This window comes from Rutilus rutilus, assembly GCF_951802725.1.
Source record: "Rutilus rutilus genome assembly, chromosome: 3".
Classification (NCBI taxonomy): Eukaryota; Metazoa; Chordata; class Actinopteri; order Cypriniformes; family Leuciscidae; genus Rutilus; species Rutilus rutilus.
In genome coordinates, this window is record NC_140211.1 from 19,489,505 (window position 1) to 19,513,498 (window position 23,994).

Genomic DNA, 23,994 nt, shown 5'->3' on the forward strand with positions numbered 1-23,994 from the left:
CATAGCAATTAACCATGGACATCACAGCATTCCATTTCTTACCACATGGGTTTGCCTGGACTGAAATTTAAATATGAAGCCAATTATGAACAACTCAGTCAGAAATATTATGATATAATTCAGTTTCTTTTAAAAAGCGGTAAATCCCTTGAAATTCACCCCCTTTTGAGCCCAAACCAGGAAAATGACATGCTTGAACTCAAATTGTCTTTCCTAAACCCTTTGTAGTTAGAGGTGTGCATAGTTGAGGTATCTTTTGAAAGAGTACATTGGAGCTTCAGTTTCAGAATAAAAATAAGTAAAAAATAAAGTTAGACAAGCTGAACTATATTGGAATGGAAACGTTTTTTTATATCATCTTTTTATCATAAAAAAAAATGCCTGTGACTATCGAGGACCAAAATGAAATAATTAAATGAATAATTAATTCAATAAAACAACAATTAAATGTTCCAGTTTATTCTGAATTAAAAAAATAATAATAATAATAATAATTAAGTGTATCCGTTTATTTTGTAAAATTCCATGAAAACACAACATTTATTGTTTAAAATATTTCACAATATCCATTTTCATACACTCCTACTGTTTAAATAAATCTCCTTTTTTCATAATAAAATGTTCTTTTTCAAAAAGATGTTTTTCATAATTATATCCTGAATTTAATAATGATGCCTATTTGATGAATCATGTATTTCCAAAGCATGATTTTTGGAGAAATACAACGCCTGTCACTGTATACATAGCTATAAGCTCCTTCAGTTTTATCAGCAGCTATCCCGTTTCTCAGGAGCTAATTACCCTCCTCCATCCCCAGCTCCTCCTTTCGTCTGTCAGGATTTGGCATTCTGATTACCCCTGAATCAGACTAAAATTCTCTAATTATGTTGTACATTAAAATTAATTAATGGTATCTGCAATACATTCATGTTGGTTCTGTTCTGTTTACCTTAAGAGGGGTTATTGCTGCTCTCCTATTGCTGCATGAATGCGCAGGGAGTTCTTGCCCAGAACAGAACCATACTGCCAGTCCTAACATATTTAATAAGGTTAGAAAAAATTCCTAGGTAAAAATATCGCAAAACAAGTTTTCTATTGCGCGGACCTGAGGAACATCTGATGACGACATAGTTTGATGCATTTCATTCCCGCCCATGTAGAGATCGAATATTAGCCTAAAGCTATTTATCCATTTGGGTTTTGAAGACAAAAAAGACAAAACAAATGATTTATACAATTATTTATAGTCCTTATAGATTATTTATAATAGTATTATGCTAATTACTCCCAATTGGCCAGTTGAAATGATCGGCTAGTTAAATAAATGTTTAAAAATGCTGAATTAAGAAAAATATAAAAACAAAATGCCTCCATAATGAAACACCTGCAGCAACTTGCTCCGATTGTAATATCTGACCTAACATGAAAATCCTTTCGATTGAAATCTATTTACAGCAAATCTTGCCTAAATGTGCGTGGTTTATTGTTCACTTGTTCATGCAGCAGCTATAGTAAATTGATCTTTAGAAAGTTTCGAATATGAAACCATCTGCTTTTATAAGCTACTTCTGTCCCAGTGCAGCTGCGGCGGCGATGGTGGTTTGCAGTAGCCTACAGTTTGTTGGTTGCAATAAATGGTAGATCCTGATTTAGCCGCACGGTGGCAATGTTTCGCAAAACTTGTACAAAGAAATGTCATGAAAAATGTAGCGAAATTAAATCATCAGCAGAATGATTCGACTTTATCACGACCTGTTTTCGGTCTCTCTACTCTTTCAGGAAAATGCTAAACAAAACAGAAATTCCATGATTTAAAACATACCAGTGTAACATAATTATTACAGCGTAGCCTACAAAACATTTTCTAGTTAGCAGTGTAATTGTGTTACATCCGACTGCAGTAGTACATGGCAGGTCAAAGATTACAAAATTACATTTGTTTATTGATTTTCTTTCAGAAGTGTGAGTTTGCGGGCACTAGGCCTATAGATATATCGCAGGTGTGATGTGAAATAGAACCACCGTATGCAAACTTTTGGCATATCTGAAATATTTTAAGGTAACAGTAAAGTTACTTAATTTTACTAAATGGTGTAACATTCTGTTTAAATAATAGCATTCGGCATTTTGTAACCTCTCAGTCTTATTTTATTGGGACTCCCGTATTATGTTGCATTTAGTTCATAAGTGTACATGTTGGAGATACAGTGAACTGAATCTACATTTACTTTTCCTCCCATCATTACACTACTACAGGTATTGTATTGTGTATTTTCCTCCATTGTCAACCTAACAGCTGTTTAGGTTGCGTTGTTGTACCCTAGGCTACCATGACAACCTGACAGAACAGTGCTTATGTTCAGGAAGAAATGGGTAAAAAAAAACATCTGTCATCTAATGGATCCATTTGTTTATTTTTTGTGAAACTTTTCAAAGTCATTGACATTTGCTCTCCTCTTAAATGCAGTGTGAATCATGTTCAGAGAAGCATAATGCTTTAAAAGATTATCATTATTGATCTGACAATGCAGACTTCTCTTTGTGCCTGCTTCCATATGGTCAGTCCACTTGGTCCTACATGTGTCTCTAATGCAAGTGCACACTATTGATCTTGGGATGGATGTATGGCGTAAATGGCGACCCGGGAAGACGCTTATCAAATATATAGTGGAAACACTGGTCAGCTAATGGCTTGTGAGTCTTCAGGCTCATATCAGTTAAAGTGCACAGGTGCCCACAGAGTGACTGCAGTTTCTGTACATAAGTGTGAGAAAGCTATGGATTAGTATTATTTACAGTCGTTGGAAAAAGTATGTGAACCCTTTGGATTTACTTGGCTGGGGGTAAAAATAGGGGTTCTGCATAATGTCATAAAATTTGATCTGGTCTCCAACCAAGTTAACAAGCAACAGACACAATCTGCTTAAATGCGCACATAACAATAAATGTTAATCAATGATTTGTTTCAATGTCTTTATTGGACACACCATGTAAACATTGACAGTGCAGAATGGGAAAAGCATGTTAATCACTAGGATATTGACAAACATTGTGTCACAAATTGTGTTGGTAGAACACACACGAACACGAAAATGAAGATTATAAGGCAGTCTTCAATAAATCCACAGGTTGAAAGTAGTGTAACACACATAGGCCTACATTTTCACACATTTTTCACAAGTTTTACATTGACTATAATTCTGTCATTTCTCCTTCCCTTCAGGTTAAGAGTTTGGGTGTCATCCTTAACAGCACCTTATCTTTTGAGGCACATGTAAATAACTTATTTAAATAACTAGTCAGCTTATTATCATCTGAGAAATATTAATCGTCTTCGACCATCTCTTTCCGCAAATAGTACTGCTGTCCTCGTACATGTATTTGTTACATCTCGTATTGACCATTGCAATTCTCTTCTCAGTGGTGTTTCACAGAAACTTCTTCACAAACTTCAAATGGTCCAGAATACAGCAGCCCGGATCATTACACCAACACCGTTCATTGAGCACATTACTCTAGTTTCAAGGCAACTCCATTAGCTTCCAGTTAGATATCGCATTCAATTTAAAATGTAACTTTTCACTTATAAGGCTCTCCATAGCACCTTTATATTTGCGTGAACTACTTCATGTGTATTCACCTACTCGATCTCTTAGGTCTTCTTCTACTACGACTCTAGTTTTACCATCTGTACGTCTGACCACCATGCAGAGGTGGACAGTAACAAAGTACATTTTCTTGAGTACTGTACTTAAGTACACTTTTTGAGTATCTGTACTTTACTTGAGTATACATTTTTCTGGAAACTTTTTACTTTGACTTCACTGCATTTGATAGAAAAATATCACACTTTTTACTCCACTACATTTCTGTCAAGGTCCTTGAGTAGAAAGTAGTAACGTCAGTCGGGATGATTTTGGTTGCAGGGGTTGCATTTTGGTTGGCGGGTTGGCGTCAGAACCCGGTGTCAGATTGAAGTCAACATCCGACGCTGGACATTGGTTGGAAATGAAAGTCGGGTTGACGTCAGAACCCGACTGATGTTGGTTTCTGACATCAACAAGATTTTCATTTTCAACCACAATACAGCGTCTGTCCAACGTTGGAGATTAATGTCAATCTGACGTTGGATTCTGACATCAATCTGATTTTCATTTTCAACGTTGGGTTTGGTCTTCTAAATGCGAATTTTGTCATTGTTTTGGAGCACATTAGCTTATAGATAACAGTAAGGCTAACATATTCTTACTAAAAGCCAAAAAACGTTATAGGGCACTATTTGAGGGAACAGCCATTTGGGTGTCTGAAACCATTGTGGACGTTATTGAGTGCACTTATTCAATCTCACATTCAATCCCACTACTGGAACTGTGTTCTAGAAATAAATTTGATATTGATATGAGGGTAGGTAGGCATAGATTCAGAGGCATAAGGTACTGTAAATATTACATACAACAATAATAAAACAATGCCTTGACATTTACTTTTTTACTTTTGATACTTTTAAAAACGAGTACTTCTGTACTTTTACTTGTAACAGAGTAATATTTGACCAGTAGTATCTGTACTTTTACTCAAGTAAGGAAGTTGTGTACTTTGTCCACCTCTGCCACCATGGGATGTAGAGCTTTTAGTTGTACTGCTCCGAGTCTTTGAAATACCTTACCTCAAGACATACAAAATACTTCTAGTATTTCAATTTTTAAATTATGTCTTAAAACTAATTTTTTTAGATTAGCTTTTTCTGATTGACATAGCCCATGTGTATTTTATTTAAATTTTTCTTCGTTTATATTAATTGTTAATGTATTTTACTGTTTGTAAGGGGTCTTTGAGTGTCTTGAAAGGTGCCCATAAATAAAATTAATTATTGTTATTATTATACATAAACGAGACCCAACAGCAATGAACAGAAACAAGAGAACTTAAAATATTGTGCAAACAAGAATGATTAGACACACACGAATGAATGACAAAATCAAATCTGTGACCATGACAACCAACAAGAAAAGGAGAAACGGTGGAAATGAAAGTCCAAACTGTGGTGACTGTGACATTACGCCCCCTCCTGAAAAGGTGCCAGTAGATGAATGGAGGAGGAGGCTCAGGTGTAAGACGTGAGTCCGGGAGAGGAACTGAAATAAAAGTCCAGGTTGGTGCAGATGGTGTTATTCAGCCGAAGAGCCGATGTAGTGCAGGGGCCACGGAAGACCTTGGCAGCCACGACAGAGCCGCATCGGCGACCCCCTGAGATGGAAGCGGGGATCCGGAGGGCAGAGGTGGAGCTGGAGCGACCGAGGGCGGAGGAAGAGCCTGAGGGAGGGCAGAGCTAGCCGGAGCAGTAGGGGTGGAGGGCTGGAGAGCAGCGGACGGCCTGCAGGTCCGTGGCGAAGGTGGTGTGATGTCCGACCCAGGTGGAGCTGGCGGTCCGAGGGAGCCCGGCGAGGCCGAATGTCCAATGGCCCTTGCTGGAGACAAGGGAGAAAGGAGCGCAGGAGCCATGGCGATGGGCCGAGGAGGAGTGGAGCTGGCAGAGGCAGGAGGCGGAGCCACGGGCTTCCCACATCCAGGCAGAGATGGCTCCTAGCAGGCCCGAGGTGTTGCCACACCACTAAGAGGAGGCAGAGTTGTTGCTGAGGGGCTGATGGAAGGCAGCGATGACTGGGTGGCAGGAGTGGCAAATGAAGAAAACAAATTTCGTATCTGAGAAAACAAATAAAGTCACTAGTTGTTTGGAGAGGTGGTGGGAGAGGGAGATAGAGAAGGGTCAGCAGGTCAGATGAAGATGATTCAAGTTCAGTGGGATTAAAGGAGACCGGGGATACAACTCTGCAAACACAAAACAGTTCATGAAGTCCAGCCGGGACTCACTTGGTGGCGAGAGGGTGGGCGGGGCTCGCTTGCATCCCCTCCTACTCCACGAGGGCTCCCATGGCAATGGTACGGCCGGCTCACACATCTGATAAGACCTGGCCAGCTCAGGCTCCGGGGTGATGTCCCACTCGATCACTCCTCTAGGCGCGGGCTCAAACATTGCGGCAGAGACAGGCTCTTGGTCTGTGGTGGGCTCATGCTGTCGCTCCTCGCAGTGGGATGGTGTCTGGCTGGGCACTGGGTGAGGAGTGGGGCTGGTTTCATCATCCATAGGTCCGATGGTTAGCGCACAGGATACCAGTACCAACTCCACGTAAACAGCGAAGCTCCCCCGAGGGCCCTCCCCGGACAACTGCTCTCTTGTGGCGGTGTTTAGGCTGGCGTGTAGGAACGAGAATAAGCAGTTGTCCGTGTAGTTGGTGAGATGGGCTAGGAACAGGAAATCCTCTACATGTTCTTCGAGGGAGTGAGTTCCCTGCTCAAGGCTGATTAAAAAAAAAGCAAGATTGTCCCTGGTGGAAAAGAAAAGTAAATCCAAAAAAAACGGGGAAAACGCACACACAAGAAACATGAGAAACACTCAGTGTAGCATGGCGTAATCACATCGGGTCTTCTGTCACAAATTTTGTTGGTAGAACACACATGAACACGGAGATGAAGATGAAGATGAAGATTATAAGGCAGTCTTTAATAAATCCACTGATTGAAAGTAGCATAACACACATCCATACATAAACAAGACTCGACAACAGTGAACAGAAACAAGGGAACTTAAATACACGTGCAAAGTGCAAACAAGTATGATTAGACACACACATCTGAACTGAGTGACAAAATCAAATCTGTGACCATGACAACAAACAAGACAAGAAGAAATGGTGCAAATGAAAACAAAGTCCAAACTGAGGTGACTGTGACACCTTGACAAACCAGGCCAATCAATGCAACAAGATTGAAGGTAGTAAAATTGTTGCATAAAAACAATCAAGAAATTTCAGAACACCTTGTGAACTTGCATAAAAATTAATTTCTGCACATTTAAAGTTCTCAAACAGGCACTTGAATGTTCCACAGCACAACTTGAAATCAAATTTGAGCCCATTAACTGCAGCTAGTTCAACAGCACAATGGCTTCTTCAACAGATGAAAACACACCTTGAGTCCTGACCTCAAACATCACGCCCAGTGCTGATTTAGAGACGGCATTACACACACACACACAGATTTAACAATTACTAATTCTCCTGAGCATTTTCTCACAGTTTTTGAGAGGATTTATCACTCTGGCCTGAGTAGTTTTACAGCAAGAACAGATCATTAATTTTGGAATTTTGATAAGAGATTCAGGTTTTGATTAGACGCTTTCCTCCCTCACCAATAAATGATGATCTTGGTCTACATTTTCCTCATTCATCTCCATGTAACCTCAATTTCACGGATTATTGATAATTGAATGCAAACTGTTTTTGAAGAGGAGGAAAGTGGGCGTCAGTTCACCGATTTCATGACAGTGTCAACCATGCAGAACTTTAGGGGAAAGCAATGAAACCAGAAACATTGTGCAGATTGGCTCATGTAACCGAGGATTTTATGTCTTATTAATAAATTCAGCTGCCTTCGGTTTGTGCTCAGGATCTGTGTAAAACCTACTCGTTTAATTTCTATTTCACACATTTAAATTAGCAAAGTGCAACAAAAGAAGCATTCAACATTTGGTCCAACTCATCATCATAAATATCTTTAAATAACAACAATAATAAATGAAGAAATTATTTGTAGTAATTTGTGTGAAGTAAATAGTGTTTTCTCTTCATGCAACAAACATTTATCGTCACAGCACAGGTGTGAATATGTCAGGTCAGCATAGTCGACACAGAAACAGATTATTAATTTTGAAACAGGCTATTAATTTGTATTGTTCGATCGAGGTAGAATAGCATCTCCTATGAGAATGCAGACTGCAATCTTTTACCTGGTTTGGGGCCAAAATGCCCATTTCATCTTCCATAAACAGAGTCCACAAGAGAGTGATGTGGAAAGAATTGATTTTTTATTTTTTTTTCTCTTTGGGCTTTTCTTGTTCCACTCAGGGTGAGAGGCTTGGTAAATATCATGTTTTCTATATTCTGCCATTGATCTCATTAGCGGATGTGCGTCACTTTGCCTTCAATCAAAGCAATTGCTTTTTACAGTAAAGCGCATCCAGTAGTGACAACAAACAGAACCGCCACACACAGCTCTCCCTAATGAAAATGATTTAATTGAGATCACAAATCAATGAATTTCAAACCTAAAAAAAAAAAAAAATCCCATTAATTATAATGAAAAGATAGAAACTTCATGCTATTATATATTATATGTTGATGTTTACCGTGTTATTTGAGGGGGTCAAGTAATATGTCGAATTGTTTTGACATATACTATTAAATATGAATTAACTGACCAGTTGATAGTGTAGGATTCTTTTCCGTTTCATTCTAGAAATGTAGTCCTTCAATTTTAGACTGCTTAGCATTTTAGCCAGCATGTTTAAGCAGTATTTGTCATAGGTGAAGTGACTGGCTGACTGCCACACAGACGCTAAAGCACTAGCTGCTTTATTTAGCCCCATGTGATGATGTATTTCATTTAGATCAGTCCGTTTTTTTTAAGTTGGATGTACAGCGCCGGAGACTTGTAATCCATTTACTTAATGACGTCTTACTGTGGCGAAATCATCGCACTTCCGTACTCAATTATGCAGCTCAATTAGCAAATAACTGCAGAGCTCTTTTTCTTTTACTTAAACGTACCAAAAATAACTATCCATCTGTTTTTTATTACTGTTTAAAAAAAAGCATTTCTTAAAGCAATACATCTAATTTAATGCTAGGAGCTTTTGCAATTGTTGCGTTTTCTCTTCTGTTAGCATTGGGAAATATGTCAGATGTAATTGCAATGAAATTTGTACGGTGATAGGAGTAATGTAATGTAAAAGTTTGCAGATAAAGATTAATTGACTGGCTGGCTCTCAAAGAGACCCTGCCTCACCGAGGCACGAGAACTTACAATCTCTCCTTATTAGCAGAGAGGAATGGGCTGGGCAGCAGAGGCACTGCAATATGAAATGACTCACTACTACTATGATGGCATAGAGGTTAATTAACAAAGCATCTAACTGGATGGGATCCATTTGAACTGTGTGAGGACACAAGAAAGCACTTGCCGTCACGATTGTTGAGAAGGCTGTGATGGGAAACTTGGAAGAGTGGTTTTGGTGATTAGAATGAGCCCCATTTATGAGATTATATGAATGAAAATGAATCATTCACATTGTGCTCTTTTATTCTCATTTAGAAGCACATAAAATGTTATTGCTTAAATTATGAAATAGATTAAAGGTTTCAATCGCTCAAATGGATGCAAGAAAAGACGCTATATACATTATTTAAACGTCACTCCTGCTTACAAGATGAGAGAGACATGTTTCATAGGACCTCAATGGTGTCAGTAAATATAAGGAGGATCAATTCATTCTGCAAAACGGGTCTCTGCACTCCCTCTAAATGACACCAAAAAAGGCCATTTTACTTCTATTTTGGTTGCACTTTATTTGACAGTACGTGCACTTACCTACGAGAGTACTGGGTAATAAGGTAACTAAATGGGTTACGGTTAGGTTTAGGGGTAGATTCAGGGTTAGTGCCTTGTTATTAAGCAGTTATTGCAATTACTATAATAAGTACATAGGGAACAGGACTGTAAAATAAAGTGCTACCTCTATTTTAGGGAATTGATTTGACTCTAAACAAGTTCCCATGGGTGGTCACTGTTGGGAGACCAGCATGACAATTAAACAGAATCATGACGAACGGTTCCCAGAAGGGTTTATACAGAATGGCTGCTGTCACTGTAATTTGCACAGAGGACCCAATAAAAACAAATAAAGCACGTCTCTGGGGCTACAGAACACAGCGCAATGATGCAAAGTCTTTGTTTTTACTCGAACAAGCCGTACTACTATTATTCAGATATAGAGATAAGATTTCTATTTTTTGTCTCCTGTTAGAATTTAGGTTTTCATTAATTAAAATTAATTGACTATGCTAGATTAACGTTGGTTTACAAATTGGATTTCTTAAATAGACACTTTCAGTAAGACCTATTTCAGTGCTCAATTGGATTATGACCTTTTAACTTGGCATTCAGAACAACTGGACAAATCAATGCTGAACCTTGATGTGGTTGTCATTTAATTCTGATTATTGTTTCAGAAATGCGAAATCGAACGTGACATGAGGGGGGCATGTGTAACACTATGCAGACCAATTACTAAAACAACCAGTCAGTCAATAAATCAAGTACCCCAAACCTTATGTATCTAAAATACATTTTAATCTTGCTCAAATTCACAATTGTTACAATTTGTAATTCAGTGGTAGTACCTCCCTCCTTTAATTCAAACATACTGTACAACAGCGGCATGTAAAGTGTGTTACATCAAGGCACAAGACACATCCATAATCAGGGAAGCCTTTTTATGAGGCGCTGCTTTAATATGATCCCCCAAAATACCGTAATGTGCTGAGACACATTAAAGGAACAAGGGCCAAACCAGACTGTACATACTGAATGTGCTCTCTGCTGAGAGGAAAGAATGAAGCAATGCTCTTCCTCGGATCCAAATGAGTAGAAAAATGATGGTTAGTGATCATCACCGCTTTCTCGTTTCTTTTTCTTTTTTTAAACTTATGTTGCTTTGTTGAAGAGACAAAAAAATAAGCCGTTATAATGTCTGGCTGAATGGAAACGATCAGTGCTATCAACTGGAGTCCATTCAGATGAAAGTGAGGAGTTTCCATTCCCAGGGTTCATAATGAGGACATGATGGTTTCTCTTTTATTGAAGAACTGTGGACGTGTAGATTGGTGACCTGTTGAAAGATTTACGTAGGATGTTATCATCATTGTATATGACACCTGCAACATAAATTCATACTATAACTATAATATCAGCACAGTAATATGAAAAATTACGATTTTTTTAAAGCTATTTTTAAGTAGAATAAGTTCTGAAAATGCTTCTTTTTTATAATAGCATATATATATTTTACATTTAAAAAATAATTTTACATCATAAAATTGGTTTGTTTTAAACTTTTCAAACATCTACAACCTTTTGTTTATTTAGGTTTAAATTAGATTATGAATCCCAGAGGTGGACTGTTATCTATTATTGGTGGTGCTGTTTCAGTATGATCACATAATCATAAAATATTGTCACACGAACATTAAATATAATCATATTCTGTGACATCAACATCATTCTGACATGCCTATAATGTCATGGCGGTACACATAAAATGAAGGAGATGACTTTGACACTTGAAAAGACACGAGAGGATTCAGAACACTATTCACGTACCATTTCACAAAGACCCATTTAGTTGACTACTCCTGACTGAGCCTCCTTCGTCTGCCGAACGCCTGGGAGCCCACATTAGTGGGGACAAATTTGCTGCTTCCGATTCCCCCCGAGCGGCTCAGGAAATCTGCCAGGCGATGGGTTACACATGTGGCCGTGTTACAGGCTCTCTTCTGTGTCGTAATACTGGAGGGGTAAAAAAAGAATGGGAATTGAACTATTCATTTAGAAGAAATAAATCAACATATTAAAAGACTTTATAAATTGATTAGAAATGTACATCATTTATGCATAAAAATGTCAGCAGTAATATATCTTACCTAAAATGTGTACTTAAGCCTGATTATATGGAATTAACCACATAAGAATGCTCGCTCATTTCTGAACTTTAAACAAACAACAGGCAAAGAAGATCTCCTTCTAAAAATATCTTTATTAGATCAAGAACAAAGTCAAATCACACAAGACAGGAATTTTGCTGTGGGTTAAAAAAAGCTTGTCGTTACGCCCTGTCTACCAATGAGAGCGCCCCGATTTTATGAATCAGTTATATAACCCAAATAGATCCAGTGACTATATGAAATTAGTGGAACAGAGTCTGTCTGAGATTTGTTACTCTGCCAAAGAAAGTAGAAAAAAATGTTCTTTCAAGTCAATCAGGCAAGCAAACTTCCACATGCACTTGCATATCAGGGCCAAGCACGGGTTTACAGCCGCTGCCGATTAGACACGGTTGAGCGCCTCTCCGTATCCAGCCAACACATCACTCTCTTCCAGGCTGCGCTTCTTGCCCGGTGTACCCGCTCCAACATTGGTGCGTGGATACGTCTGCAGTTTGTGCAGCTCCTGGGACAGTTTCCCCAGCACGCAAGTGCTGAGGCTGGAGCAGCGCTTGGACACGGCTCTACCCAGGCTGTGAGGAAAAAGACCACATGCAGAGAAACTCATAGACACTTAGACATGCAGGATACATTCACATACAGGATAGACATGATGACAGGATGCATGTTGACATGCTTCCTCGCACGGCTGTCATTGTGGTCTCGTAAAAGAAATCATGCTTCAGTAATTCATTTCTGCCGCACTTTTCATGTCTTTACTTGAGCATATCATGCAGGCATTTCCTCACATGTTTTCAGATCATGCTTCCATCCATGCCGTTTGATATGCTCGTTTTCATGCATTAAGAGCAAACAGGCATTTACACATGGTCAAGCTCTCATAAATCTGACAGGTAAATAAAGTTTCATGCAGAGAATAAACTGGCAGAGAACTCTAAAGCCTTCCCCACTTCTTAACAGAAATTCATCACATACCTGTCATTTACAACAAGTACAAGAACACTTGACATTAAGGAGGTATTGCTCTCATGTTGGAGGCATTTCGGGCTTACTTTCTTGAATATGAGAGAAACAAATCAGTGCACACTCGCTAAATTATTCAACAGATTGCGTTTGGAATGATTCGAGAAATAGACACGATGGGATTTGTACCTGTTTTCCTCCGTAGCTTGTTGTTCCATGTCCTCTGCGGTCATCTGCATGAATTCTTTGACAATTGCGTGAAGCAATCTTCTCGCTTCGTAGTCAGTAAGCGTAGTTCGATCTGGTGATGATTCCAGTGCAGGCCTGCAACGCAATGTCTTCGAGATGATCATGTCTTACAGGACTATACAAATGGTTTGTGTGAGGTCTCCTCTTTTTTTTCTTTTTTTTTTTTGATAAAAGCACTTTTTGCTTGGTACATCAAATCCTAAACATAATCAAAACAATCTGCTAAGAGTATGGCACTTAAAAGCTGTCCAGTTGCCAAGTTAAGATTTATCACCCGATCAATACTGTCGTAAGCAGAGTGGGTTTGGCCGGGATTCATCTGATGTAATCAAAAGACTGATAGTCCATGATGCCGCAACCTCTAATGAAAACATATGTTCCCTTGCCTTCGTCCGAATGACTTTACCAAAGCACCCATTTCACTTGTAAATATATTTAGCCAATTTGAGGAATTATCAAAGGAAAAACACTGCCCTTTAAGCATTTATCAACATGTCAGTATGTTTCTAATAGAACCTTACCTGGCAGGAGCCGCATTAGAGCTGTACATCTGACAAATAATCAGTGCATAGGCAACAAGGAAAGCGGAGATCTTCAACATAACCATGGTCCCCTGCAGTGAAACATTTCATCATTAAATAGTTTAAGAACAGACCGAAAATGATGAGGGGAAAAAATGTCATGGTCAAGCCGTCACTGTTGAAAAAGATGAAAATAAGCACCCTCTTTAAAGCATCATTGGCAAATTTAACTGAGCTTAAAAAACTAAAATAATATTGTTTGGAAAGTTATCCACACATTCTCCTGTTTGCTGCAGAAGAATCAGAGCTTGTGTGGTTGGGTGCAGACGTCTCCTACTGTCAGGCGCTATGCTATAACTGCAGCATTAAAGATATTAGCCTCGTGATTTCCCTTCCAGCAGGACCCTGTGCATTAGTGTAATGAACTGCTGTCTCTGCACCCACAGCCAGGTCTAAGTAGCCGTCCAATTCTCCTTGAAAAAAAAAATCCATCGAGCATGCCTCTCTGAGCAACTACAGAGCCAAAGAGTAATGCATATACCATTAAGCTCTCCCTAACATTTTATTTTATTATTTACACACATCTATGGTACAGTATATTGAGATTTATAAAAAGCATGGCACATTTATTATGTGTCAAGCCATAAATAGTTTTTACTTACCTTGAGATGTTCAGCTTCGTGCAACAGATAGAAAAGAGTCGTCCCAAAATAGAGGGAATATTTCAACTTGATGAAATTTTGAGTCTGTTGCATTAAGCTACAATACACCTGCCTATATACCCACCATGTGGGTCTCACTATTGACAGTGTGGGTGTTTAATGATTCTCCGACAGCCAACCAGAGCTCACTGCTCCCTCATCCAACCAATCAGAGTGTCCTCGGGCTTCTGGAAAATGATAAAGAGTGTGTCACACTAATGACGTCATTCTTCAATCACAAACTGCTCCATTCACAAAAATTCACCAGTGATCAGCAAAATTCAATATCGTTTTTTTTTTAAAGTAAGGGAACTATTTAAAGAAAGTCTATGATCTGTTTTTCTGTTGTGATAATTTTTAGTACCAACCTAATCTATCGTATCTCTTCAACTCTCGTATCTATCTATCTATCTGTCTGTCTATCTATCTGTCTGTCTGTTTGTCTGTCTGTCTATCTATCTGTCTGTCTGTCTGTCTATCTATCTATCTATCTGTCTATCTATCTGTCTGTCTATCTGTCTGTCTGTCTATCTATCTATCCGTCTATCTATCTATCTGTCTTTCTATCTAACTGTCTGTCTATCTATCTATCTGTCTGTCTGTCTAGCGTCTATCTATCTATCTATCTGTGATCTGTCTATCTATCTGTCTGTCTATCATCTGTCTGTCTGTCTCTCTGTCTGTCTATCTATCTATCTATCTGTCTGTCTGTCTGTCTATCTGTCTATCACACCATTGTGTGCATATGTGATATGGCTCTATCACACATATAAAGTTGGTATGAGACTTCTGTCATAATGCTGCTTTATTCTTCAATTATATATATTTTTTATTTTACTTTTGATAATTGTTTAGAAAACCTTGTGTAAAGCACATACACAAAACTATTTTAAGAGAGGAAAAAAACAAAAACAAATGGATTATGTGTGACATTTTCGTAAATCCGTTTCAAATGACGTGCCAGACTAATGTTGATGGCAGAAAACAAACTCGAATACCCTTTAACTGCGTATCCTGTAATAATGCGTGTGATCAATTGCAACATTGCTCTTGTCCTTATTTGGGTTTCCGTGATGATGTGACCCTTTGTCAGAATCAAAGAGGTTACGTCCATAACAAGCCTTCTATCTCAGTCCCAATTACAGAAGTCTTTGTCTTGAGGCATCATCTGACTCCTCTTCTTTATTGGTTAAGGCCTAATAAACCATTTCCACTAAGAGACAGTGTTTGCGTCACATAGGAACCCCATTAGTCTGGATGAGCCTTTTAGTGTTATCGAACCCAAAGCTGCGCCAATGACGGAATCAGTAAATCTGGGCAATGTGACAGGACCACGGACCCATGCTATGGACGCAAACTACACTTGCACGCGTGATGAACTCCAGCCTAATGAAGGGTCATTTCCGCTAGAGGAACACTTTGCTGAGACGTACAACCTCCATAGTTCAGTGAGTAAGCAAACAAAGTCGAGAGTTTTCCTTTCCTGCATGAAACTTTGGAGTCAATACTGTAACCTTTTCAAATTTGGTCATGCTTTCATCACTCACTCCAACCAGCCTTCTGTAAGTTATTTCAGAAGACAGATAATCATTTTGTTTTGAAGCAGACAATGTCCTTTTAGATTATGTTTGCTCATGGGCTGCATCTGCCTATGCACCTACGTATGTGAGACATCCTTCAGAGTTCATTTGAGGAACGGCATCAGTTTCGTACGGTAGCTGTTATCATGGTGCAGGAGACATCCGACACAGCTTGTTTGATCTGCGTGGCTGTTTAAACACCTGCAGACGGAACGGAGCAGGGATTAAGTGTGATTTGTAATGACTCTGAGAGGAAAACTAAACACAATCCATAACCCTCTCTGAGACAATGAGTAGCACTAAATGGTCAGTGAGGAGCCAGCACAGTTCATCCTTAGACATTAAGGAAATGAGATTTAATCACTGAGTGTTGCTTATCAATCAACCCTCCTTAGCGAGTTAGAGTTCATCATAATCTCGTCTGTGTGCTTTATTAATCACACACCATCCTTTTATTTAGGCTACATTAACAACCAATGGCATCATCTGACTGGGATTGGCACGGTACCAAGTCACCAAGGACTAACAAAAATAATGACTGAGACACCTCTGATGGGTATTAGCTGCGCCCATTCAAAACTGCTTACTGTATGTGCAACACTACAAAAAAATTCAATATTTGTGAAATCTGAAACTAATTACGTTTTTAGCCTTGTCTTTTGCTAAAATCACAGCAAAGGATTTATTTTCATAATATGCCGTTGCTCCTCTGAGGCCTCAAATTCCTTTTATTGATTCATTTATGTTGACTGACTTTTCCCTCAGCTATACCAAATCCATAATTAGAAGTGTTTCTTATGGGAGGATATATTGAATGTTCTAGATGTCCTCATTATATATCACAAACACTGCAGTCTTTGAACAGGATCCCCTGAGACCTGCTGGATGTATCTATCAATACCGATGGAAGGGCTCAAACTTCATAGATAATAAGGCCCAAAGACACCATGTAATAGAGCATCAACAATGTGGAAAATCACATTTCTACTGAGAAAACCAGGAGGATTTATGATCAAATTAGTAGCCTATGATTGCTATAGTTAACATGCTGATACTACGTTCACTTATCCTTTAAAAGTATAAAAACATGCAGAGGTTGGTATGATTCCTGTGTTGTGGAAAGATTTTGTTTTCTTTTCAAACCTATTATTTTCTCAAGACAGCATTTCCCACTATACACAGTTTATAAATACAAGCTCATGCAATTTTTATAGGCTGCAATTAAGATAAAAGGGTTATGCCATTCTGCAGGCACTATTCGCTTTTTTATGAGGCACCATTTATTGATAACATATACATAAGACTATTTATTTATTAATTTATTTGTTCATTTTTTTTTTGTTTTTTTTTGTTAATTTATTTGGTGATTGTTGTGCACAATTTGAAATGTTTTGTACTGTCTTGAATTCAACTGTTGGTTCTAAAAAAAAAGAAGCAATTAATATGAAAGCAGTTTCCTAATTAAATATGAGTAATAGCCTACATTACAATAGTTATGACAAACTGAGTTTTAAATATTAAAGATTCTGCAGTGCATAGCCCCTGATAATATTATTTAGGCTAACCCTTTACATGCTTTTTGAATGTGTGCAGTGGTGCAGAAGCATGCTTTTGTTTAAATAATACACTAACATCACCATACGGGTAATAAAAACGATCACAATTCATACGTGTTCTGATTAATTAAACTGGGTGCTTTTGTATACGCCTATGGTAACTTGATAAACGTGCTGCGAACTTGCAGGTCTTACTTAGCAGGAAAAAATGCTGACATGAGTGCAGGGTAGCCTAACGTTAGTTTCAAACCATAAGGTCAAAGTTTGTACAAATCCTACAGTGCAAACGTGTCTGACCCGAAAACTGTTTTACTTGGTTAGCAAAGCACACTGTCTGTTTCTCTCACTTGTCATGGAAAAAAAGCAAAAAGTATTCTGGGCCAGGCTGACCTTTTTTAATTTATTTTAAAACGATCGTAAATCTTTAACTATATTTCGAATTCTTCGGAACTTCAGCCAAACTCATATGGTAAGTGACTCAAAGAATTTAAAGTAGGCCTAGTAATATTTCGTTCGTGAACGAATTAGTGTTTTTGAATAAATAATTCACTTTACCTTCTGACTCATATTTTGCACTCACTTCAAATCTCTGACTCTGCCTTTTGAAACATTAACTGACTGGTTTCCTGTCTTCAAAGTTTATAACGACAAACAATTTGACTTTGTCAAAGCATTAGCAGACTGACTTGACTGTAGCACCGTACGAGCAAATAGCATTCAAGTGCGAGCTGTGAAGGAGCATCTCATTGGTAGGAAGGAACTACTAAACGGACACGCCCCCTCCATTGAATGAGTCGATGTACTTTTTACACTGTTGCCACGGGTAGTTTTAGTAGTCCGCAAAGTAGGAAAAAGATAGACATGTGTTAGTTTGTGGGAACATCTCTTGATGCTAAACACCTTTTCTTCATTTTTAAGTAGGCCTAGACTTGTAGGCAAAAACTTTCCGTCGTCTGCTGTTTAATGAATCGATTCAGGACATGGTTAACTTATTATTACACAAACATATTCTCGCCTGTCACAACCTACGGGCGCTACGATGTAACCGCAAAAGGGGGGCACTGAATGAATCAATGAACGAGTCTTTTTTTAATGAACAGATTCAAAAGATTCGATTAATTAGTCACTAGTTCAAAGAAGAGAAGGGGTTTCCACTGCAAAGTCCTTTTTTGGTTTACATGGGTGGGCGTGGCCATTTATATGTTGCAAGTTTGTCCAATACAAAGAAAAGCCCGCTTGGAAACGTACTTGTGAACATCTGCCCTAATGAAAAGAAATGTGTCTGAATCCTCGCCAATCAATAGTTCTGACCACCGTTTAATCAAACACAATGCAAGTTAATCCAAAGCGCTCTTTCCGCCAGCCAATCTTAGCCTTTAAGAGGCGGGGGATATAGAGCAACATGTGCAAGATGATCTTCTAATACACTGTCTGACAGAGAACGGAGCTCCAGAAACTTTTCAGAAAGCACAGATTATCCCAAATTGTTTAAGTATCTAAAATGGTATCGATTAAACGGTTGACATTTCTGCTCTCTGTGTCTTGGGAGCAAACGCTCATTTGTTTGGGCAGTTTGTTCATTACAATCTTCATTTTGCTGGTGATTTGCCAGCTCGTAAAGCAGCGGAGACCCCGAGGGTTTCCCCCTGGACCGACACCTTTACCCCTGATAGGGAATATTCTGTCCCTGGCCACCGAGCCTCACGTCTACATGAAGAGGCAGAGTGAAATCCACGGACAGGTACGGATGACACTTACTCTCAGTCCTCAATTGTTCTTATTTAGCCTACTTGCACATGATCAAGTAACATACTGTAGACTTGTCAAATTGGCTGCTTTTAACTTTGAACGTTTTTGCTAATATTTTCTTGTTGTCACTTGTATGGATTTTCTTTAATAAAAGTTATTTTAAGCCACTAAATAATAATAATTATGCATAATATTGTAATGCATCTTTACTGTCTTGTAATCAATGTAACTGTCTACAATGGAAGCGTCCCTTGCGGCGCGTCGCCATGTGCCATGAGTTTCTTTTTTTTTTGACGGGCGCTGCACAAATATAGCCCACACACAAATATATATATTATTATTATTATGTTATTAATACTAAATTATTAATTTATTATTATGATTATTTAATAATTAATAATTATTGTCCCACTTTATATTAGGTGTCTAACTACTATTGTAAAAAATAATAAATGTTTTGTGCAATGTTGGCTACTTATTGTGGCAGAATACTTTTTCTGTAATTGCAGAGATTAATTACAGATGCAGTTGCATGCAGGCATTTTTATTATTTTCATTATAATCATTATATTATTATTTCGACAGTTATACACTCATTTTACTGTTGCTGATGTCCCTCGTTGAGCTCACAGATGATTGGTCCGTGTTAGTGAATTGGAGCGTTCTAGTCTTGACGCGCCGCGTCGCGAGAAGTGTATTTGAAAGGAACAAAAGAGTGTTGCATTTAGTGTTGCATTTTTGGCAGAGCGCTAAAGCACTCAGTTTTGTATAATGGCCAAGACATGCTGAGTCAGCATCCCTAATTCGTTTTCTTCACCGTATCCACGAGGGTGAATGTAGTCCTCTAATTATACTCCGTTCATTAGTAGAAATATGTTTGGCATTGGAGTGGATTAATGAATATTGCCCTTTATTATCCAGATTTTCAGTCTAGACCTGGGAGGAATCTCGACTGTTATTCTAAATGGTTATGATGCCATTAAAGAATGCCTGTATCATCAAAGTGAGGTTTTTGCAGACCGCCCATCCCTCCCTTTATTTCAAAAGATGACAAAAATGGGAGGTAAGTGGTTTCTTATAGAATCATTTATTTTAGAATGTTTTCCTAGAATAGATCACTGCTGAAAAATCTAGATAAAGAGTAATACAAATTCCCAAAGTGAAAATTATAACGAAAGACGACATTATGTATTCCCCCTTATGTCCTTATTGTAAGCAGTTCTTCTTTTTTTTTTCAATGGAAGAAACAAAACAAAATTTTTTACAGTATACAGTAAACTTTTACAGTATACATGTACACTGTACTCCAAGTCTTCTGAAGCCACAGGATTGCTTTGTGTGAGAAACAGACCGAAATAAGTCATTAATCACTGACACTTTATATGATAACTAGCTGCAGTAGAGTTCATACATTTTTATCTGTGCAGCTGTCATGGGACTTCAGAATAAAGCATATATAATGGACTAGTTTAATTGTGTGTTTTTTTCCTGTCCATAACAGTCATGGTCACTATGAAATGTCTGGGAAAGAAAAAAAAATCTCCAATTGTTTTATACAGAAAATATAAGGGAAGTTAATGGAACGATGTTTCAATTTTAGCGAAGTACTCTTTCAAATATTTGGGTGATTCAGAGAAAAGGCTCTGGCACGGTTATGTATGTCAGAGTTGGGGCAATAACTAGAGAAGAGCGGACAGTCACACATGAGGTTATCACATAATCAGTATTGCAATTCTTGTAAACTGTGTTTAACCCACAAGACTGCTGTTTGACTAATAAGCTCTGGTTAAACATACAGAAAGTTTATCAGATGAACTTTCTTTGTTTCCATTTTTAAGCCAACCGCATTGTTTATTCTCCGTCTAGGACTTCTGAACTGCAAATATGGTCCAGGCTGGATTGAACACCACAAACTGGCTGTGAACTGCTTCCGCTACTTTGGCAGTGGTCACCGAATGTTTGAGAGGATTTCTGAGGAGTGTGTGTTTTTTCTGGATGCCATTGACAAGCACCAGGGGAAGCCCTTTAACACTAAGCATCTCGTCACCAATGCCGTCTCCAACATCACCAACCTCATTATCTTCGGCCAGCGTTTCACCTACGACGATGGTGATTTTCAGCACATGATTGAGATCTTCAGTGAGAATGTGGAGCTGGCTGCCAGTGGCTGGGCTTTCTTGTACAACGCCTTCCCCTGGATGGAATACGTGCCATTCGGGAAGCATCAAAAGCTGTTTCGCAATGCCAACAAGGTGTACAACTTCCTTCTGCAAATCATCAATCGCTTCTCACAGGGCAGGGTTCCGCAGTCGCCGCAACATTACATCGATGCCTACTTGGACGAAATGGAACAGAGCACCACCGATAAAGCGACATCTTTTTCTCAAGATAATCTCATTTTCTCTGTTGGAGAACTCATCATCGCAGGCACAGAGACCACCACAAATTGCCTGCGCTGGGCTATGCTCTACATGGCTCTATATCCCAGGATACAAGGTTGGTGCCCGGTGCCCACGAAGCAGTTCTCGTTTACAACATTTTAATGTCGTTGCACTAATGACGTTATGTTTTTTTCTGTGCAGAAAAGGTCCAAATGGAGATCGATTGCGTCCTGAACGGCAGACCACCTGCTCTTGAAGACAAGCAGAGGATGCCATATGTGGAGGCAGTGCTGCATGAAGTCTTGCGCCTTTGCAATGTCGTCCCACTGGGCATCTTCCGCGCTACGTCTCAAGATGCAGTGGTGCGTGGCTACACTATCCCCAAGGGCACCATGGTCATCACTAACTTGTACTCGGTGCACTTTGACGAGAAGTACTGGAGCGACCCATCCATCTTCTGCCCAGAGCGCTTCCTTGACTGTAATGGCAAATTTGTCCGGCGTGAAGCATTTCTCCCCTTCTCAATAGGTAAACTGCAAATATTTAGGAAATCAGTAAATCTAAAAGCTTGTCACGTTATTCTTCATTCTTACGTATCCATTTTGATGGTCTTTAGGTAAGCGGCACTGTCTGGGAGAGCAGTTGGCCAGGCTGGAGATGTTCTTATTCTTCACCACATTGCTCCAGAGGTTCAACCTTCAGTTCCCCAAAGGCTTTATTCCAAATCTCTCTCCGAAACTGGGCATGACCCTTCAGCCTCGGCCATACGCCATATGTGCCATCAGGAGACAGCAGTAAAACTCCCCCCGTGAGCTCTAGAACACATGCACTCACCTCAGGGGATGCTTCCAAGAAACGCAAATGTTAGAGCAGTTCCCCCATCTTAAATTCCATCAGGGTTTTCAATGGGGAATATTGACCTCTGATATTGACTTGTTAAATTCTCTGAACGTGTCCTTTAAAGTTTCAAAGAACCCAGCCTGAGAGTGATAAGAGTACTGTTGCAGAACACATGCCGTGGAGAGCAAAGAATGAGCACATGTGTGTTACCAAATGAGTACGTATATGAGGGTATCAAGATATAGTGTAGCTTGTATCTTTGATAGCTTCGAAAAAGTGTACTGTGTAACCAACCGAACATTGTGCTTGTTAATATGAGAAGAGCTATTGTGTCAATGATTGACAGGGTTTACCTCTATAATGGTTTAGAGGTCTGTCTTTTTCAGCATTCCTTGAACCATTTCTGGAGTTGGGTAAGTGAGAGGAGAACAGCTGCCTTTCCCAGAAAGTGACTCCTGTTGGTTTAATGCCAAATAACAGTTCTGCAATAATAACGGCCCTGTCCCTAGTTCATCTCAGTGGAAAGAGATTATCAAGAAACTTGAGCTGCAGTATAAGAGGAAAAAATGGTGCTATCGTGAAAAGCTGACTCCAATATACATTTTATAGAACAAGATCATTTTTGATCATTTTACCTCACATTTTAACTAGTTTTTGTGATTATGATAAAAATGAAACAAAACCTTACAACCTTGTATAAATAAACACAAAATTAACCTTTGTTACGTGAGTTGTGTTTTAATGCTGATCCTAAGCTTTTTTTTTTTTTTTTTTGCCTGTGGCCTCTCTTTCAACTGTGCTGGAATTTTCCGAAGCCAATGAAGTGAATTTCAAGCTGAAATGACTCATTCTGTGAATTTATAAATCTAGCACACTTCAAAAATGAATGGTTTTCAATGGCAGTTCCTAACTATCTTCAGTTTGACAGTAGTGTTTGTTAATTGTGAACCTACAGTATGCAATACATGTAGCTTTTTTTTTTTTTTGTATATATATATTCCTTCTCATGCAGTGCCTTTCGAATCCCCATGTTGTCACAGTAAAAACATTTACAGGCCAAATAATCTTTCCAATCTGTGTTATTACTTACACAAACTGCACAGGACCGGAAATTCAATTAAAAGCTGAGAGTGACGGGTAGGGGCAGCGCTGCTATGGGTAAGCTGTCACAGTGATTCTGTCATCTGAAGAGATAAGGCTGGCCTTTCATACGACCTACACTTGGGGACTCATCATCCGCTGACTGTCATCTTACAGGCAGTTCCTCCCATGAGAACACTTGGGCTTTCATCTGAGCACTAAAGAAATAAGCAGCAACCTGCAGCTAGACGATGCTCAGTAGCACACACAGATAATGTCAAAACATGTTGCGTCATTGAGATAATAGCGAAGGGCGAAGACACTTTTCTTGTGTCTGGATTCCTCTTAATAGGTGAAAGGTCATGTTCAATGCTTGGTCATTCACTGTGGTGGTGTGATTAAAACACTTTATTTGTACCTGGATAATGTGGTTTGCAAACGTTTTATGATTTTACCATTGATGAGACCAGGGGTTTTCAAACATTTTGATGACAAGGTCCCCCAAATATTTTGATCATCTTGGAGCCCCCTTCCTGAAATATTAAGGTTGTTGTATATTTTCCATGTATACAAAAAACACTGAGGAAAATATCATGTGACGTCATAAAATGACGTTTATTTATTTATTTATTAACAGCACTACTTTTTTTGGTAGTTTTGTGGGGGGAAAAAACCCCATAACAATTACATTTACAGAGACATACATATAATATTCAAAAGTTTAGGGTCCGTTTTTTTGTGTGTGTGTGTGAAAGA

General features: G+C 38.8%; 2 protein-coding genes across 7 annotated transcripts in view; one reads left to right on the forward strand and one right to left on the reverse strand.

Moving 5' to 3' along the window:
* Positions 1 to 22,234, forward strand: part of cyp2r1 (cytochrome P450, family 2, subfamily R, polypeptide 1) — an 87,551-nt gene extending 65,317 nt beyond the window's left edge. The window contains exons 2-6 of one of the 2 annotated variants that reach the window (XM_084404603.1): positions 18,801 to 18,929; positions 19,859 to 20,000; positions 20,804 to 21,433; positions 21,520 to 21,846; positions 21,935 to 22,234. In XM_084404603.1, coding sequence (XP_084260729.1) covers positions 18,900 to 18,929; positions 19,859 to 20,000; positions 20,804 to 21,433; positions 21,520 to 21,846; positions 21,935 to 22,116 — 1,311 coding nt within the window. In that variant the 5' untranslated portion in view covers positions 18,801 to 18,899 and the 3' untranslated portion in view covers positions 22,117 to 22,234. Of the gene's footprint in view, positions 1 to 18,586; positions 18,930 to 19,858; positions 20,001 to 20,803; positions 21,434 to 21,519; positions 21,847 to 21,934 lie in introns of those variants that run through there. The other variant, XM_084404602.1, reaches the window with a different exon arrangement.
* Positions 10,231 to 17,907, reverse strand: calca (calcitonin/calcitonin-related polypeptide, alpha). Of its 5 annotated transcripts, XM_084404036.1 has the most exons (6): positions 15,714 to 15,833; positions 14,014 to 14,240; positions 13,352 to 13,443; positions 12,771 to 12,905; positions 11,278 to 11,463; positions 10,231 to 10,786 (listed from the first exon to the last, which is right to left on the reverse strand). In XM_084404036.1, the coding sequence occupies exons 2-5, from the start codon at positions 14,104 to 14,106 to the stop codon at positions 11,304 to 11,306; spliced, it is 480 nt and encodes a 159-aa protein (XP_084260162.1). In that variant the 5' UTR covers positions 14,107 to 14,240; positions 15,714 to 15,833; the 3' UTR covers positions 10,231 to 10,786; positions 11,278 to 11,303. The 5 variants fall into 5 exon arrangements, with proteins under 5 accessions (XP_084260162.1, XP_084260159.1, XP_084260161.1 ...); XM_084404033.1 differs by lacking the exons at positions 10,231 to 10,786; positions 15,714 to 15,833 and adding an exon at positions 17,744 to 17,907 and having other exon boundaries at positions 11,329 to 12,190; XM_084404035.1 differs by lacking the exons at positions 10,231 to 10,786; positions 15,714 to 15,833 and adding an exon at positions 17,769 to 17,869 and having other exon boundaries at positions 11,329 to 12,190.
* Positions 22,235 to 23,994: the final 1,760 nt, after the last annotated feature.